General features: G+C 45.5%; 1 protein-coding gene across 1 annotated transcript; it reads left to right on the top strand.

The window, feature by feature from the left end:
• Positions 1–11354: 11354 nt before the first annotated feature.
• LOC105040616 (phosphoenolpyruvate carboxylase, housekeeping isozyme) lies at positions 11355–18993 on the top strand. The gene is made up of 10 exons (XM_010917213.2): positions 11355–11721; positions 12287–12678; positions 13009–13093; positions 13951–14173; positions 14470–14573; positions 14660–14747; positions 15022–15176; positions 15515–16513; positions 16968–17354; positions 18449–18993. The coding sequence occupies exons 1-10, from the start codon at positions 11554–11556 to the stop codon at positions 18743–18745; spliced, it is 2898 nt and encodes a 965-aa protein (XP_010915515.1). The 5' UTR covers positions 11355–11553; the 3' UTR covers positions 18746–18993.
• The last annotated feature ends 1089 nt before the right edge of the window (positions 18994–20082 follow it).

Genomic DNA, 20082 nt, shown 5'->3' with positions numbered 1-20082 from the left:
TTTTCTTCTTTCCTTTTTTTTTTGGTGTTGATCATTTGTCGTCGTTTGCAGATATGCCACCGAGGGCGAGATTGACGGTGGCCGACGTCCGGCAGTACGCTGTGCGGAAGAGGCCGGCGCAAGGGGTCGGACCATCGCGGCCCCCCAAAAGGCCTCAAGTAGCTCCACCGAGCGAGCCGGTTGGGGCGGAGGCAAAGCCTATCATCGCACTGTCGGCGCCGACAGTGCCTGTCGAAGTTCTGTCCGAGGGACCATCGGCCAAGGGAGCAGCCTCGTCGGAGGGACGGGCGACCGAGGGATCGATCGAGGACGTGCCGGCTGCTCAGCCGGCAGAGGAGGATCGGGAGGAGGCGCGCGAGCCCGAGCAACCCGCGTCTGCTGCTGCCGTGCCTTCGGGGGATACTCGATCGGGCTCAAGCATGCCATCCTTCTCCGACATCAGGGCCTGGGTGTCCACCCGAGGGAAAGCCCCGATGGCATCTGACGACGACAGGAGGTCGGCCGGTGGGGGAGCATCGACCGACTCACCACTTTCCGAAGAGGAATCGGGCCTGGCCAACCATGACTTGGCCAGGAGGCTGTGCCAGGCGCTACTTCTCTCGACCGACATTGAAGCCATGAAGAATCAGCGGATCTCCGACATGCTGTCTTCGTTTTACCCGACCATGATCCGGGTAAGTCTTCCTCTTCTTCGTTTCCATTATCATTTCTAATAAGTTCGGCCTTCTGACGGTCGGTTTCGCCTCCCGCAGCTGATTTACAATATATCCGAGCTGGAGGCCGGATACCGAAGACTCGACGATCTGCGTGCGGCCTGGAAGGACAAGGCTGCGACAGCCGAAGCCGATAAGGTTATATTGGTCGACCAGCTGCAGCAGTTGGTCGATCGGGAGGCTCGACTTGAGGGGGAGATCTCTCATCTTACTGAGGAGGTCTCCCGACTCACAGGCGCGTTGGCGACTTCGGGGATCGAGCTGCAGTCGGCCCGGGACGACGCCAAGAAGAAGTCCCGAACCGTCTGTCGGCTGCATCACGAGAGGGACAGCTTCGCTAAGGAGCTCAAGGCCGAATGTGAGTAGCTCCGAGTAAGCCTCGGGAACCTCGCTAAGGCCGAAGAAAGTCTGTCCATCTCTCAGGCCGACGTGGACATCGCGAGGGTGGAAGCGGAGTCGGCGAAGGAAGCCATGGGTCGGGCTATAGAAGACTTCCGTGATTCTGAAGAGTACCGGGAGGAACTTCTGGAGAGCGGCTTCCTCTCGTACCGAGTGGGGTACGAGGATGTTCGGGAAGCCGTCCGAAGCTTGTACCCGGAGCTCGACCTCGATAGCATCGTTCCGCCATAGTCGGAGGCCCCAGCCGCGGAGGAGATGGCCGACCCATCGTCGGGAGGCCGCACCACCACAGCGGAAGCCGAAGTAGATGCGGACCAGGCTACCGAAGGTCAAGCGGCTCCGACACCCGAAGCCCGAGTAGATTCACCGGCCGTCCCCAATCTTCGTTCGGTGGAAGAGGCCGATTCTGAGGACTAGTCGGTCTTTCATTTTCCTTTACTTCTGTTTATCATACCTGTGTTTGGGCTTTGGTCTAGTTTTGTAAACTTAGCCCGAACTTTAATGAAATCGAAGTCGAAGTCTTTTCAACTTGAACCCTTCTCCTTTGCATGTCGTGGGGTGTGTTTTGTGTGATTCGCCGAAGCACTTTTTGAATGCGTAGGTCGTGAGCCAGTGCACTAGTTAGGATGTTCGGTAGGATCCCAGATAACGATCCGAGGTAGTCGGTAACGCGTGCCGCTGCAAAGGCAGAGCGAATTCCGGCTTTGTATTAGCCTCCTGATTGTCGTATAATCCGACGATCGAGGGCTTAAGTTGAATATCTGTCGCCCGATCGTGAGTCGGGCATGTTCGTCGAGTCGAAAGTCGTCCGGCCTCCGGGCATGACTCGATGGCCGGATCATTCCATATGGTCCGATAGTCAAATGTCGCTCGAGGCACTTAGTCGAATGACGTCCGACGCATTTAGTCGAAGAAACGATGACAAGTCGGATTCCCCTTGCCCAGACCTATGTCGGGTACTCACATCGTGTCGTGCGATAATCGGTGGTAAGCCGAATATCCTTCGATCAGTCGTGATCTGATCGGTAAGTTGTGAACGCGACATTGATCGCATCGGCATTTTGCTTTTCTTGGCCAAGGCAGAGTCGACGAGTCAGCCGATCGTTTTGCCTGGGAGTTTGACTGTAGAAGGAGTGTAACTCCCGTTGTCGTGGATATATCGGCCCTTTTAAGCATCCGATGCGTTGTCGGCGATCGGGCCGTTGGTCCCCAGTGGAACGTTAGGTTCGAGTCGGGACGTCGGGGCTCGCACTTCTTGGCGAGCGCCGACCCATAGTCGAAGAGTCGAGATTCCAGACTCCGAAGTTTTGAAACTGAGTCTGTATTCCGAGTGAGTGGATACAAAGTTTATTGGTAATACAACTTTAGGTTGTCGGCATTCCAGGTCCATGGAATGGGGTTCCCTTCCAGAGTCTCCAGTCGGTAAGCCCTCGGCCCGTAGGTGTCCGCTACTTTGTAGGGTCCTTCCCAGTTCGGAGCTAACTTCTCCTGGTTTAGAGGCTTCGAGACTTCTGCCTTTCTTAGGACCAAGTCCCCAGGCCTGAAAAGCTTTGGTTTGACCTTGGCGTTGTAATATCGGACTACTTTCTGTCGGTAAGAGGCCATGTGGAGTTGAGCCTCACTCCGAAGCTCGGGGAGGAGGTCTAGATCGGCCCTCCGACACTCAGAGTTGTCCGGCTCTCGATACTGCTCGACTCTAATCGACGGTAGTCCAATCTCGAGCGGTATCATCGCTTCCATCCCATAGGCCAAACTGAAAGGTGACTCTCCGGTCGGGACACGGGGTGTCGTCCGATACGCCCACAGGACGGAGTTCAACTCCTCGACCCAGAGGCCTTTGGCTTCATTCAGTCGGGTTTTTAGTCCATGCAGAATGGTCCGGTTGGTCACTTCGACCTCACCGTTGGATTGTGGATGCCCGATCGAGGTCAGTCGGTGCGGATGTAAAACCTCGCACAAAAGTCTCTGAAGTTCTGGTTGTCGAATTGTCGCCCATTGTCGGTGATAATGGTATGCGGCAATCCGAACCTGAAAATGATGGACTTCTAAACGAAGTCCTCCATCTTCCGTTCAGTGATTTGCGCCAGAGGCTCGGCTTCCACCCACTTGGTGAAGTAGTCGATGGCGACGACTATGAACTTCCTCTGGCCAGATGCCGGGAGAAAAGGATCGAGTATGTCGACCCCCCACTGGGCGAAGGGCCATGGGGCGACAATAGGGGTGATTCAGCTGGTCGGTTGGTGTTGTACGTTAACGTGCCTCTGGCATGGCTCACACTTCCGAACCAACTCGACTGCATCCTTCCTCATGGTGGGCCAGTAGTAACCCTGCCACAGGACTTTGTAGGCCAGGAATTTGCCCCCCAGGTGATTTCCGCAGATCCCTTCGTGTACTTCTCTGAGCGCGTAGTCCGCATTGGTCGGTCCCAAGCATCTGAGCAAGGGAAGGGAGAATGACCTTTTGTAGAGTCGGCCATCCATTATCACGTATTAGGAGGTTGACCATCGGAGCCGTCTGGCCTCTGCGGGATCTTCAGGACTAATCCCGTCGGTCAGGTATCGAATAATCAGATCCATCCAGCTTGGTTCGGCCGCCAGTTGTAGCACCTCCTCGGCCTTGTCGATGCTCGACCGTTCGAGATTTTCTACGAACGTCCGACCCAAAGCGTCGTAAGCTGAAGTCACCAGCCTGGAGAGTGCGTCGGCCCGAGTGTTCTCCAACCTAGGGATGTGGAAGATCTCGAAATATTCGAGGTGTGTAACAAGATCTTTCACCTTCTGGAGATATTTTGCCATAGCCGGGTCTCGCACCTCGAATTCGTCCTTGACCTGTCCCACGATCAGCTGAGAATCGGAGAAGACTCGGAGGCCGCTGATCCCCAACTCCTTCGCCATCCTCAAGCCGGCGAGGAGCGCTTCATACTCGGCTTGATTATTGGAAGCTTTAAAGTTGAATCGGAGGGCGTACTCAGTGACCATCACTTCCGAGTTGGTGAGCAGGAGTCCGGCCCCGCTCCCCTGAGCATTCGAAGCTCCGTCGATGTGCAATACCCAGGTGGACCCCGGGTCAGGCTCGGAGATCGCAGCTCCTTCAGGGTTCTCGCCCTCCGACCCTTGGTCGGTTGTCGGACATTCTGCGATAAAGTCGGTCAAAACCTGGGCCTTCAAGGTGGATCGCAGTCGGTACTGTATGTCGAACTCGCTGAGCTTCATCGCCCATTTCGTCAGTCATCCCGATGTGTCGGGTCGGCGCAATACCGCCCTCAAGGGCTTGTTGGTGAGGACCACAATGGCATGCGCTTGGAAGTATGGACGGAGTCATTGTGCGCACACAGTCAGGGCGAATATCATCTTTTCTGTCTCCGAGTACCGAGCTTCAGCGCCATGGAGCACTTTGCTGGTGTAATATATAGGTTGGTGAATTCGGCTCTCATTCTCCCGGACGAGCACCGAGCTAACCGCCTCGGGGGAAGTGGCCAAATAGAGATACAGCGTCTCCCCGGCTTTTGGCTTCACAAGCAGCGGCGGGGAAGCCAGGTACCTTTTCAGGTCCTCGAAGGCCCGTTGGCACTCATCCGACCAGGAGAAGCCCTTCACCTGCCTTAGGGTTTTGAAGAACGGGAGGCATCTTTCAGCCGACCGAGAGATGAATCGGCTGAGGACGATGATTTTTTCGTTCAGCTGCTGGACCTCCTTCTTGGTGCCCGGGTGCCGCATGTCGATGATTGCCTTTATTTTCGCAGGGTTGGCCTCGATTCCACGTTAAGAAATGAAGAACCCGAGGAACTTCTCCGAAGTCACTCCGAAGGTGCACTTAGTCGGATTCAGCTTCATCCGGTGTCATCGTAGAGTACGAAAAGTTTTCTCGAGATCCCGAACGTGATCTATAGTCTGCACACTCTTTACCAGCATGTCGTCCACATACACTTCCATGTTGCGCCCGATCTGGTCTTTGAAGACCTTATTGACGAGTCGCTGGTAGGTAGCTCCGGCATTCTTCAGTCCGAAGGGCATTATCCTGTAGCAGTAGAGGCCCTTTGCGGTCACGAAGGCGGTGTGCTCCTCGTCTTCGGGTGCCATTCGGATCTGATTGTATCCGACAAAAGCATCCATGAAACTGAGCAGTCGGTGGCCGGACGTCGCGTCTACCAGCTGGTCGATCTTTGAGAGTGGAAAGCTGTCCTTCAGGCAGGTGTGGTTTAGGTCGGTATAGTTGATGCAAATCCTCCAACTCCCGTTGGCCTTTTTGACCATGATGACGTTGGCGAGCCAATCGGGGTATGTAGTTTCTCTGATGAAGCCTGCCTCGAGTAGTTTGTCCACCTCTTCGTCGATGGCCTTCTGTCTTTCAGAAGCAAAAGATCGTTTCTTCTGCCTCACCGGCCTCACCGCTGGGTCGATGTTGAGTCGGTGTGTCATTATCTCCGGGGGGATGCCCGACATATCCGCCGCCGACTAGGCGAATATATCGGCATTGGCCTTCAGTAGCTCTGCCAACCATCGTCGCTCAGGGTCGGGTAATTGAGACCCGACCCATACCCTTCGGTCGGAATTCTCCGCTATCGAGATGGGAACGAGCTGTTCGGTCGGTTCACCCCGTTCTTCCTCCTCCCGTTGGTCCAACTTGTCGACCGTCAGGGGGCCTTCGATTCGTCGCTTTGAGCAGAGATCTGAAAGCATCGCCGAGCGAGCTGCTGATCCCCGCGCATCTCCCCGACTCCGCTCTTGGTCAGGAACCGAACCAGGAGGTGATACGTCGAAACTATCGCCTTGAGGGCGTTTAGTCCGGGTCTTCCAAGTATGGCATTGTAGGCCGAAGACACTCGGACGACCGTAAAGGTCAAGTGGACTGTGCTTTGTCGTGGTTCGGTTCCAGCCATCACGGGCAAAGTAACCTCCCCTTCCACCGTGACAGCATCTCCAGCGAAGCCTATCAGGGGTGTAGAGACTCTCTTGAGTCGGTTGGCTGACAGTCGCATCCGAGAGAAGGTCGAGTAAAACAAAACGTTCGTTGAACTTCCATTATCTACAAAGATTTTTTTTACATCATAATTGGCTATTGTTGCTGAGACAACAACAGCATCGTCATGGGGAGTTTGAATGCTCCGATCATCTTCATCTGTAAAAGTGATTACATCGTCCGGGCGCAGCTTCTTCGTCGGCTCCTCCCCAGCAGACGTCCCCGAGCCCAGTAGTTTGGAAATCATATTAATGACCCCGGCCGTAGGTTGGTTATTCGTTGCTACTTCAGTCGGTTGGGGTCGTTGGTCGGCAACGGGCCGGGTCGGCGGATTCATCCAAAACTTGCCGAGATATCCCCGACGTATGAGGGCTTCAATTTTATCCTTAAGTTGGATGCATTGCTCGATATTGTGGCCGTGGCCCCGATGAAATCGACAGTACTTTCGCCGGTCGAGGCCCTTTGCCTTCAAAGGCGGAGGCCGTCGCAGGTATTCTTCCCCTTCGATCTCCATCAAAATCTGCGCACGAAGAGCAGAGAGAGGAGTATAGGAGTCGTACCTGGGACATGTCGGCCTTGGACTCCGCCGTCGAGGCGACCTCTGGTTCCGTCGAGGGGGTGAGACCCGACCGTCGGTCGGGGGCCTGCTAGGCTCGGCTGGGTCCTGACCCTTTCTTTGCTTCTCCTTCGGACCCTTGGACTCGGTCAGGCACCGGTTGGAAGCTCCTTCGTTTGCGCGCATGTACTTGTACGCGTGCTCCAGCAGTTCGGCGTACGTTTGGGGGAGGGTCTTGTCCAAGGAGTAAGTAAATCGGGATGCCCTCAGCCCCCGCTTCATGGTCGAAATGGCCATGTCTTCATTGAGGTCCCGGACCTCAAGCACGGCCGTGTTAAATCGCGTCACGAAGTATCGGAGCGTCTCGTTTTCTCCCTGTTTGAGGGAAAAAAGGCTGTCCGAGATTCGCGGGGGCTTCCGGCTGGTGTTGAAGTGGGCCACAAAAGAGTGCTCGAGCTGCCCAAAGGAGTGGATACTTCCTGATCGAAGATCGGAGTAAGAGGCCCTGGCAGCTTTGCGGAGCGTGGTGGGGAAGCCGATGCAAAGAAGAGCGTCGGTCGCCCCTTGGATCATCATGAGAGCTTTATAGCTCTCCAGGTGGTCAACCGGATCGGTGGAGCCATCGTAAGGCTTCACGTGTGGCATCTTGAACCGACTGGAGATCGGTTCGTCGAGGATGAGTCGGGAAAGAGGTTGGGCAGTCTGGAAGTCTACATCGTTTGAGGACTTCTATCCGTCCACCTGCAGCTGGACAAGCCGATGGTCGATTTCTTCGAACCTGCGTTCGTAGTCGTCGACCCGTCGGTGCTGAGAGACCCTAGGGGTAGAGTCTCCCGATGAGTCCGAGAGGGAGGCGGACGGTGTTCGCGGCCGTTTTTCCTTCCTCGCTCGTCCCAGCTGGGAGGGGGATGACCGTCGGGACCGATGGGTGTCACGCTGCGACCGCCCCTCCTCTCGGTGGGAGCGCTGTGGCAGGTGCTCCGGAGGAGGCGACGGAGACCGACGCGGGCATCGGCTGCTGCTCCTGGAGGGCATCGGATGTGCCGCCGGTTGCTCGACCGGTGAGGGCGGCAACCGGATTGGTTGTTGCTGAAGGCTCTTGACTGCGTCTGTCAGCACGGTCATCTGCCGCACGATCGCCGCGATCTGCGCCTCCGTGGTCACCGCGGGATGCGGAGAGCTAGGTTCCGCCATGGAGGGTGGAGGAGAGGCCTCTTCCCGGCAGGAAGAGCGCCTCGCCGATCCGATGATTCTCGACCGTTGAGCTCTTATTCTTGTCATCTTAGGAGATGTTTCGAGTTCCGTGGGGGTTACAATCCTTGGTGCTGTCGCAGGCCGCCCCCCTTCCTGGCGCGCCAATCTGTTGCGGCCAATCCCCTCGTCGCCTGGTCGTCGGGAACGAGCACCTGCAAAAGAAGTCCGCACTGACCGGAGGTGACTCCGACGGGGACCCTTCGACGGTCAAGTCAGAGAGGAGACTAGACAACAGTAGACAAGAATCAAGGAACTCAACGAGAAAGGGTGAGAGCGGGAGCTAGAGAGGAGGAGGGATTCAAGGGTTTCGAAAAAGACCTCCTAGCACTGTTGCCTTCCTCGATATATATAGTGGAGCGCGGTATGGCGCCGTCATTAATGACGCAGACAATGGAAGAATTGTCAAATTGCCGAGGACTGTCAGAGCCACCGTGAGGTTGTCAAATCACCGTGGGGCTGTCAAATCACTAGGGTTGACCCATGCCTTAAGTGGGATAATGCCCCAAGGCGGCTGTGCCGCATGTCGGTGTTAGGACTGGCAGCCTCCAGTAGTCGTACGGCGTTTGGAGGAGCCGACCGACTATAGGTCGGCGGCTGGTTGAGGGATGTCGGGCGAAAGTCCGGGAACCCTCCGACAGCCCGTCGGGCGCATTGTGGGAGTCGGGCATCGGGCTCCATAGTTCGGTCGATCGAGAGCGAAGAAGGTCTGTCCGACCGACGTATATTCGGTCGGTCGGCGACGGCAACCATCGGTCGGCAGAGTCGGGCGCCGGTCATGTAGGCCCGACGTGAGTCGGCATGAGTGGGGTCGGTCGGTATGCCCCAACAGTAGAGTCGGGCGCCAGTCGTGTAGGCCCGATGGTGAGTCGGCGTGAGTGGGGTCGGTCGGTATGCCCCAACAGGGATATTATTCTAGTATTCCAAATTTGCTAAGATATTATGCAAACATTCCAAACTTGCTGAAATATCATGGAATATCATACTAGCATTCCAAATTTGCTGAGATGTGATTTTAGTATTCCAAACTTGCTGAGATATCATGCTAGTATTCCAAATTTACTGGGATATTATGCTAATAAATGCAATCAAATTTATAATAAATATAAACTCTACGGGATAAATAGAAATATTTTAGAATAAATATAAACTTGAATTTCAATTTTTGATCCATATGGGCTTTCATCTTATCCACACTAATGACATGTGGACTTTCATTTCATTTGTATTAATCTCTAATTTTTTATATATTTTTTCAAATCCAAACGGATGAAAAGAATAGCGTTAACATTTTTCTACAGGAAGATTAACGTCGATCGGATGGTGGGGAACTGATCGGATTCAAAGGTAAATCTGATCTCTCTCTCTCTCTTTCTTTCTCTCTCTATATATATATCGATAAACATAAATATAACTAGTCTTTTATTGAAGAGAAATATGATCTATCTCGAAAACACCCAGACTTTTTGTAATCAGACTCCCGTCAAAAGTGTATCTATTAGAGGATACGTAACTGTGATCAGAAACATGAGGACATAATGATCACACAAGAATAAAGAGACCATCCAAAGTCATCGTGAAATATACTTAAAAAGCTTATTTTTTGTATGAGAAAGCCTTTGTCCATCGTGTGCGGTGCAATAAAATTAACATAAAGCACACCATTCAATTATGTTAAAGCACATAGCCATCACTTTTTAATATGTATTGAATAATATATTTAATATCTGCAACTTCACTTTTGGTTTGAAATCTTGAATGCTGAAGATATTATCCATTTTTTGAAAAATTATGACATCCTGTAGTCATATTATAACATCTCATGATCAAATTATGACTTCATACATACAGAATGTCATAATTTTTCTTCCAAAAGACATAAAGAGAGAAGGATATTTTTATCATTAAAAAATTATAAAATTTTTAAATAATAAAAATATCTCTTCCTTTTTTACGACATTCTATGTGCATGAAGTCATAATTTGACTGAAGAATGTCATAATATGGTCACGGGATGTTATAATTTTTTGAGAAGAAGAAGGATATTTTCGTCATTCAAAATTTCAACTAAAAAAATAAACTTGTAGGAATTAAATATGCATTAGAAAAAGGAGACTATGTGGCCAATCAGATGGGACAGTGTATGTTTTCTACATCAGGTACGGTGTACAAAGAATTACTCTTCTTGTATATATTTTTTGGCCGCAACTTTGTTTAGGCCCAGATAAGTCTAATGAATTGGCAAATTGTTTGTGCACCATGGGTAGTGTAGAAAATTCGACATAGAGCACACCGTTCTATTCGATTGGTCTACGTAGTCATTGCTTTCCAATGCGTATTTAATGCATGCAAATCGATTTTTTTATTTAAAAATTTTGTATGACGAAAATATTCTTATTCTTTGGTAAAATTATGTCATCTTATGTCTATATTATGATATTTTGTATCCAGAAAGTCATAATTTTTGTCCACAGGATGTTATAATATAACGCAGGATATCATAATATGCACAGGATATCATAATTTTTTTTCAAAAAATAACGATATTTGTATTATTTAAAATTTTTAAATGAAAAAATCGATTTGCAGACATTAAATGTATTTTAAAAGGTGATTGGATAAAAATATCCATTTTATATTATTATATCTTGGATCATATTATGACATCTTGAGTCATAATACGTCATAAAATGTTATAATTTTTTTCAAAAGATGGAGATATTTTCATCATATAAAATTTTTAAATAAAAAATCGATCACTAAATATTAAATATATATTAAAAAATAATGATTATATGAATTAATTATATAAAATAATATATTTTACATCAAATTTTTATGCTGCCAACGGTGCATAAAGAATTTCTCCTAATGTATTTACTGGCGAAATGCTATTTTGCGGAAGATTTTGGATGCGGCCTCCCCGTTAATTTGGAAACTTTTTTTTTTTGGTCAAAATTTAGAAACTTTTTTTGTGACCAGGCTCTCTGATAAAATCCAATTCTCCACGCACTCGTATATTTGCTCTCAAGCCACCAATTTGGACAAGATAGTCAAAGCCGGTAGATCGATTGAGACGACAAAGCTAGCAAACAGTTCGGGAATTCGAGCACATGGTCTGCACAGAGTTAGCCCCTAAAAGTTGCGGTGGACATCGAATTAAAAAAGGAAAAGGTTCAAATTAGCCACTCCGAATCTTGGAAAAAAGGGAAAACAATAGAAAGAATATGTTTTATAAAGGAAAATAATCACTTATTCAACAAAAAAATATATATATATAATTGCAAACGGTATCTTTTCCCGGTCGATTGACTCCCTCAGTCAAGTGCAGAGGGCGCCACGTACATGGTATCGGCATCGAATATTCGAATCCGGGCTTTTTTTGTGTTTTTCCTCAAAAGGAAGGTGACAAAATAATGGTACGGCTTCTATGGATGGCCAAAAACAGCCTCTCTTCTATAAAAAACCAACAAGCCCTCTTTCTACCCAAAGTCCCAAACTCGTTTCTTCTTTCTTCTCTCCAAGGTGAAGGGAAGTAGGAAGCTTTTTGTGGGTTTTTCTCCTGTGGTCTCAATCGGAGGCAGGCTTCTCGTGTTCTGGACCCTTCTTTCTGTCTCTCTATATAATCCACAGAAAGGTAGAGAGAGAGCGAGAGAGGTGTAGAGAGGGAGAGAGATGTCGAAGAACTCGCTGGAGAGGCATGCGTCGGTGGACGCGCAGCTGAGGCTTCTGGCCCCGGGGAAGGTGTCGGAGGACGACAAGCTTGTCGAGTACGACGCCCTGCTCTTGGATCGCTTTCTTGACATCCTCCAAGACTTGCACGGCGAGGAGATCAGAGAAACGGTATCCAAGATCTGTTCTTTTTTCTTCTTGCTTTGAACTCTGTTGCTTTTCTTGAGAAAATTCAATTCAGAATTGGTAACGGAGGAAATCCATCTCACTTCTACTGATAACTTTGGATTTTCCCCTCCGTTCTGAGTTTTCTACTGACTTGGGTGTTAAATTTTTGATGGCCCGTTTTAGATCAAACGGAGGAAGTCCATTTCTTGCTGTTTTTTTTTTTTTTTTAAATCAAAGAAAAACAGATTCCTTTAAATTAATTAAATCTTATGCTAGATTGTACGAGACTTTTCTTTTTCTTTGGCGTGTCTGTGAGATAAAACTCATGCAAGATATATGCATGACGACATGTGCTTCTTTCGATCTTGATGACTGAATGACTTGAATTGGTGGAATTCAAACTCCACTTTGGGCTTATTTTTTTTTAAAAAAAAAACTCCACTTTGTGCTTATGTTTTTTAGCTTATGGTTTTTAGTCCGTCCATCAAAGTAAGATATCTTGGTGTTTCAATTTAATTGGAAATGAAATATTGGTAGATTTATAAGAAACTATGATTTCTGCTGGTAGGTTCAAGAATGCTATGAACTTTCTGCCGAGTATGAACAGAAGCAGGATCCAAAGAAGCTGGATGAGCTGGGGAATGTCTTCACGAGTCTGGATCCTGGGGATTCTATTGTGGTTTCCAGCTCATTCTCCCACATGCTTAACTTAGCCAACTTGGCTGAGGAGGTCCAGATCGCCCACCGGCGGAGGATCAAGCGGAAGAAGGGAGATTTTGCTGATGAGAATTCTGCGACCACTGAGTCTGACATTGAGGAAACTTTTAAAAGACTTGTTGGGCAGCTGAAGAAGTCACCTCAGGAGGTCTTTGATGCTCTCAAGAACCAGACAGTTGATCTGGTTCTCACTGCACACCCAACTCAATCGATCCGCAGATCACTGCTTCAGAAGCATGCAAGGTCTGTCCACTGGTTTTCTGGAATATTTTGGATCAGTCTTTTCTAACAAATGCTTTCAAGAAATTCCTTATTTTATGTTTATATTGTTATTTTATGTATAAAACATTTTCTTATGAAATTTCTAAACATTTCTGAATCAATTCTCCTTTCACACGCTCAGTGCGCATAGAAGGCTTTATTCGAATCATGTGTATCTGGGTTGGACCATGTTTACTTGCTGTTAAAACATATACTAGACAGTTATAATGGTATTCGGAGCTTATGTATACTCGTGTAGTATTGTATAAATGCGAATCCTTGTTGTCTTACATGTTTATAATATTTCTTCAGGATAAGGAATTGTTTGGCACAGCTTAATGCCAAGGACATTACTCCTGATGAGAAGCAGGAGCTTGATGAAGCTCTTCAGAGAGAGGTAATTTAATCGTCATGTTTATTGTAGCATCATGTAGAGTTTCATCTGGGGAACTCTGCATTTGCTGATAGTTTGAACTTTTTTTAACTCTGGCCCTTCCAGTACATTATTAATATCTATACTTTATATAGCATGAACTCCTCGATGTGTGGCCCATGTGGATCTGCATCTGGAACGCACATGACACAAATTGGAAATAACATGAGTGATTAGACTTTGAATATCAGGGCTACAGTTCAATATCATACTTTGATGGAAAACCACAATTTCAGCTATATTTGCTGATAGTTTAAACTTTTTTTTTTTCAACTCTGACGTTTCTATTACATTATTAATATCTATACTTTATATAGCATGAACTCCTCGACGTGTGGCCCATGTGGATCTGCATCTGGAATGCACATGACGCAAACTGGAGATAACTCAACATAAGTGATTAGACTTTGAATATCAGTGCCACAGTTCAATATCATACTTTGATGAGAAATCAGAATTTTAGACTTTTATTATTGGTATTCTGCTCTCATAAGAATTAAAATCGTGTATGCAGTTTCCAATCAAAATAATCTTCTCTAGCCAGAGCACCATAAAAATTTTCATTTAATTCATTAATGAGCTTATAATAGGTAGAGGGTCAAATCAAGTTGGAAAAACCCATGCACAACATGTTAGCTACTATCTGGTACTTGCAGTTATCGCTTGCCACAACTTCCTTGTAACCTTTAAGAAGGGAAAGGGTACAAAGACTCACTATTTCATTTCTACTTTTATTTTTGTTTTAATGTTACTCATAACCCACATTCCTATCCTATTTACTTAGCTTAATGTACAACTCAGCTTTTGTTTTCTTTTTGCAGATTCAGGCTGCCTTTAGAACTGATGAAATCCGAAGAACGCCACCCACTCCACAGGATGAGATGCGGGCAGGGATGAGTTACTTTCATGAAACAATCTGGAAGGGTGTCCCAAAATTCTTGCGTCGTGTTGATACAGCTCTGAAGAACATTGGGATCAATGAGCGTGTTCCTTACAATGCTCCACTTATTCAATTTTCTTCTTGGATGGGTGGGGATCGTGATGGTAACATTTTCTTTTCATAGACATCTTTTTACATTTGAATGTATGGAGAACTCTTTTAAGAGTTCCAGTTTTTCTAATTGTTTAGTGAAGATCCATAAATTTTGGTAGGGAGGGAATGATTGAGTTCTGTTCTTAGATCTACTGGACATTAAAATCTCAGTCCTATCTTGTAACATATAATTGGCTATATGATTTCATTTGAAGTTAGACTTGTCTATTTTAGTTATCAAGGAGATCTGTACATTCAATGCTTTCTTATGTATTTAGCTAACATCATGCCTAAATGTGTTATGCAGGAAATCCTAGAGTCACTCCAGAGGTTACAAGGGATGTATGCTTATTGGCTAGAATGATGGCTGCGAACTTGTACTTCTCCCAGATTGAAGATTTAATGTTTGAGGTATCACAAACCATCCTGTCCTGCTTCCATAAACATGCTCTCTCTTGGTATCTTTTACTTAATTGATGTCTTTTCCTTTATTTTAGCTATCAATGTGGCGCTGCAGTGATGAACTACGAGTTCGAGCTAGTGAACTGCACCAGTCCTCAAAAAAAGATTCAAAACACTATATAGGTATGCACACCATTCTTCATGCTGCTATCAGTAAATTTTCTAACACAATTCTTGAGAAATAGAATGACCTACTTATCTTCTGGCTGAGGAAGACTTACCAGGCATCCTTATTTTTACCGTCTGACCATGTCATTAGTAAATTTTCGATCTTGTTCGATAGGCTTTGATTAGTTTAAAATCCATAATTGAAAACTCTTTTGATCACATTGCTTCTTTTAAATGTTCTGGTATTTAGTGCGGTGCTCTAATTGTTGTAGAAATGTTTTTGATGCAGAGTTTTGGAAGCAAATTCCTCCAAATGAACCTTATCGTGTTATACTTGGTGATGTGAGGGATAAGCTATATAATACCCGTGAGCGTTCTCGTCAACTATTGTCAAGCGGATATTCTGACATTCCAGAGGAAGCAACATTTACCAATATTGAGCAGGTACTTCTTCATTAGTTACTAATACGTGTGTATGAATTGGCATCATTTTTTCTTTAGGTGATCTGGAAATAATTTTTTTGTGAAGAAATGATGTCAATAACATGGCACCTCTATCACATGGTTTCTTAGAGAACTTTCTTTCTAAGTTGCATGTTGTTGTAGCCATTTACTTATCTTCATTTTGATGTTCATTTTCCATCTATCTATGCAAATGCTTGTGCAAGCAGGTGTTTTTTTTTACACACTAGTGTATAAAAATGTTGGTGCTTTATTGCCTGTTCAATGGGTATGTTATATTCCTTTTGTTTTGTTAATTATGAATTGGTTTTCTGTTGCAGTTTCTGGAACCCCTTGAACTCTGTTACAGATCACTTTGTTCTTGTGGTGATAAAGCCATCGCTGATGGAAGTCTTCTTGACTTCTTGCGCCAAGTATCGACCTTTGGCCTTTCTCTTGTGAGACTAGATATCAGGCAAGAGTCTGATAGGCACACTGATGTCATTGATGCCATTACTACGCATCTTGGTATTGGATCGTACCGTGATTGGCCTGAGGACCAACGTCAGGAGTGGCTGTTGTCTGAGCTCAGAGGCAAGCGCCCTCTATTTGGTCCTGACCTTCCCGAAACTGAGGAAATTGCTGATGTTCTAGAGACATTCCATGTCATAGCAGAACTTCCTGCTGACAATTTTGGTGCCTACATCATCTCAATGGCAACTTCTCCATCAGATGTGCTCGCAGTTGAGCTCTTGCAGCGTGAATGCCGTGTGAAGAAGCCATTGAGAGTTGTGCCACTGTTCGAGAAGCTCGCAGATCTTGAGGCAGCCCCTGCAGCTTTAGCCCGCCTCTTCTCCATAGACTGGTACAGAAATAGGATTGATGGAAAACAAGAGGTCATGATTGGGTATTCAGATTCTGGGAAGGATGCTGGTCGTCTCTCTGCAGCCTGGCAGTTATATAAAGCTCAAGAGGAGCTAATAAAAGTCGCTAAGCAATATGGAGTGAAGTTGACAATGTTTCACGGACGAGGGGGGACGGTTGGGAGAGGAGGTGGTCCTACTCATCTTGCTATATTGTCTCAACCGCCAGACACTATTCATGGATCGCTTCGTGTGACAGTTCAAGGTGAAGTCATTGAGCAATCTTTTGGAGAGGAACATCTATGCTTTAGAACACTCCAACGTTTCACAGCAGCTACCCTTGAACATGGCATGCATCCTCCAATATCTCCAAAGCTGGAATGGCGTGCACTGATGGATGAGATGGCTGTGGTGGCCACAAAGGAATATCGCTCAATCGTCTTCCAAGAGCCACGCTTTGTTGAATACTTCCGCCTGGTAAGAAATCTTGCTTTCATGTTTTGTGTCTACCAATTGGGTGTGGCATTTTCTTAAAAGATAAAAACAATATAACTTTGTAGCTAATATTTCTTCCTGCCTCATTGGCTCTTTCCAGTACCATCTTTCTGGTACTCTGATTTCTCAGTAATAATAAGGGGGTGCTGAAGCATATCATATTCCTTTATGGTTCAAATCCTTGGAAAAGACCAGTTAGATATTACTTTGATCCTGAAGTAGGATATTTTGCTATTGTTCTTGAGAAATAACCATACTTTTGATCTTATCTATACATTAAGTGGCTCAAAATTTTTTCATGATTCCGAGTCATTTTGTATCAGGCAATTAGGTGCATATATGTTGCTATAAGACGTTACATGTTTGGTTTGACTTTCATTCTGTGGGAAATGCTAAATATTCATATGAAAATGATAATCTCTTTCTTCTATGATAGGCAACACCTGAGCTGGAATATGGTAGGATGAATATTGGCAGCAGGCCATCAAAAAGGAAGCCTAGTGGGGGCATAGAATCACTCCGTGCAATCCCATGGATTTTTGCTTGGACTCAGACAAGGTTTCACCTTCCTGTGTGGCTTGGATTTGGTGCAGCATTCAAGCATGTTATGGAAAAGGATATCCGAAATCTTCATACACTGCGAGAAATGTACAATGAATGGCCATTTTTCAGGGTCACAATAGACTTGGTGGAGATGGTTTTTGCTAAGGGAGATCCAGGCATTGCTGCTTTATATGACAAATTGCTCGTGTCTGGAGATTTATGGTCATTTGGTGAGCGACTGAGAACCAACTATGAAGAGACAAAACATCGTCTTCTTGAGGTGAGGTCTCCTCTTCTGCATATCCTCAGCTGATTGTTAGAGGAGCATTAATGTAGAGGGGCATAAATCTTGTATGGTACTTACGGCTGTTATGTTTGATATAAAAAATATGATAGCCTGTTCAAACTGTTGGGAGGAAAATTAGTTTTCTTAACTTCTTGTGGTTAATGCTGAGTCATAATTACCAAGAACAAGTGCATATTACCTGCTTTATTCGGGCACTGGATGCTTTACGAGTGACTAGTCCCACTCTGGATAGTGGATACCACTCTATAACAAATGGTTGCCATTCATCTTATAGAAATCAGACATACCTTTTATTAGACATGCTACATTTTCCATGAGATATGATCACTAAATGAAGTCACCTTAGTAATTGTTATGTACTGTCATTGTTTCAAAGAGCAATTCTAACCAAATTCATTTTTATATTCATAAATTGAGTTTTCTTGGTGTTAACCTGATGGCAGACTTCCTGACTTTTTCATCAGGCCGTTTGGGGATATGATCTGTGCCTGTGCTTCATTATGTGGGGGGTCTCTATTTTGCATGCTCACTTTGGTCTATAGAGCAGGTCTTAATTTCATGGAAGAATTATTTGAATCTGTATATCATACTTTCAATATATTTCGTTTTCCAGTACTGAAAAATTCATTTTATATGGGATACGGAAACATTCAATGTCTATAGTACATTCAAAGAACAGAAGCAGAAGAAGCTAATTGAAGCGGGTCTAACCCTCCAAAACACAGCAGTGGCCTGTTTATTTCTCATTATATTTACTGATAAGAACTCTCTAATTCTGTACCAAGAAATCCGTTATAAAGCCATAGTTTCTAAAGTTATATTTGGTACTTCTTTTAAATTCTGAGGCTCATTAATCTTGTTGCAAATGAAATTTGAGGTACCATAACATTCATACTATAATCATCCGTTTATGTTATCCGGAGAAAGTGGAATACGTAGAATGCCAAAGTTGATGGATATGGCTTGCTGTTTATGATTCTGGATGACTACAATCTTGTTAATATGTGTCCAATCATCAAAGATGCATATATATATTTCTGAACTGTGAATTGTGGAAATTTCTGTAGGTTGCTGGTCACAAGGATCTTCTCGAAGGTGATCCTTACTTGAAACAGAGGTTACGTCTCCGTGATTCTTACATAACCGCTCTAAATGTTTGTCAAGCTTATACACTGAAGCAGATCAGGGACCCTGGTTTCCATGTAAAGGTGAGGCCACATTTGTCGAAGGAGATCATGGATTCTAGCAAGCCAGCTGCTGAATTAGTGAAGTTGAATCCCACAAGCGAATATGCCCCTGGGCTGGAAGACACCCTCATCTTGACCATGAAGGGTATCGCTGCTGGCATGCAGAACACTGGTTAGGTTGGTAATTTATTAGACGTTGCTCGGATATATGTCAACAGTCATGTGTTGCCTCTCTGCTTGTTCAGAGAGTTCAACATGCCTTCCCATTTTCACAGCTTTGCAATTTTTTTTTTTTTGCGGTACTTGGTATGCTATTGAAGTGGCAAGTATTTGTGCATTTTGTCCAAAGAAGCTATTTCTACATGGTAGCTCCTCTTGCTATTAATAATAAGAGCCTTTGTGCTGTCTGGAATGATATGCCAAAATCTCTGCTTTGCTCTTTGCCGTGATAGTTTGGGTATGCTTAAACCCAGTGAGTTTGATGTTCACTGTAGACTTTGGAATTGTTGTGGCAGCTGAAATGAGATGGTTGATGTTTGTTGGAGATAGCTACCTTGTCTTATATTCTTGTGATTCATAAATTGAAATGCTAAGCCCTATTTATGATGCTAATTTGCTAATGTACTGTTGTAAGAATTTGACCGTATATTAAGATTCTTTATATTGCACATGACAGTGGTTACATAGGTGTCTGAAAATCCATGCATGACGATATTAACGAGCTCATCTGCATGACAATGTCAAGCAGTTCGTCTTCTGTGATCTTCTCAAATCATTTTTTTTTTTTTTTTTTGCAGTCTGAGCAGTCGGTTTTTGGTTATAGTTATTATGGCAAGTAATAAGAAACCATTATTCGAACCATGCAAATTGCATACATGTTATAGTTTGCCTTAAGAAATTCTGCAGCTGTTCGCATTCTTTTCGTTGTGTCGATCTTGGGAAGGAGAAGCAGACACTTCGAAAAAAAGGAAAAATGATCTAGTTCAACCATTGCGCCGTAAGAATTAACCAAAGGTCCCTATTTTGTGCGACGTTTAATCTCAAGTTCCTGTGAGTAGGTCTCAATGCATGGCCGTCGGTTGAGCCAGTCCCGGCACGCCGGAACTAGCTCAACCATAGCCGGGTAAAACAATCCATGGATCACCATACCTAATAGAATTTAATCTCGTATGCAACTCAGTAAATTTGAACCTTTCCCCAAATGTACGGTCATAGAATTGGTACACGGGAGGAACATACAAGAAAAGGGCGAAACACAGGAAACTACGCTCTAAGAGACCCAAAACTTTAAGCAGTCAACCAAGCAGGGCATTGTAAGAAAACATGTTGTTGTCAAACTAGTCAATTTGTAAGTTGAAGAAAATTTAATCTCAAGATTCAAGTTGACTTTGGTTTGGTTATATTTGAACCAATCCGACAGTGTTGTTGCCAGCCCACCCACATGGCAACTATAATTGCTTTAGCATAAAGTCATGCTGAAATGTTCTCTTGCTTTCATCAATCAACTCCATCTC

Source organism: Elaeis guineensis, chromosome 3, assembly GCF_000442705.2.
Source record: "Elaeis guineensis isolate ETL-2024a chromosome 3, EG11, whole genome shotgun sequence".
Lineage (NCBI taxonomy): Eukaryota > Viridiplantae > Streptophyta > Magnoliopsida > Arecales > Arecaceae > Elaeis > Elaeis guineensis.
This window is presented reverse-complemented; position numbering and strand designations above follow the sequence as displayed.

Coding starts and splice junctions, on each gene's coding strand:
- LOC105040616 (XM_010917213.2), top strand. CDS start 11,554: ATGTCGAAGAACTCGCTGGAGAGGCATGCGTCGGTGGACGCGCAGCTG. Junction 12,679..13,008: donor CTGCTTCAGAAGCATGCAAG/GTCTGTCCACTG, acceptor ATATTTCTTCAG/GATAAGGAATTGTTTGGCAC. Junction 15,177..15,514: donor CATTTACCAATATTGAGCAG/GTACTTCTTCAT, acceptor TTTCTGTTGCAG/TTTCTGGAACCCCTTGAACT.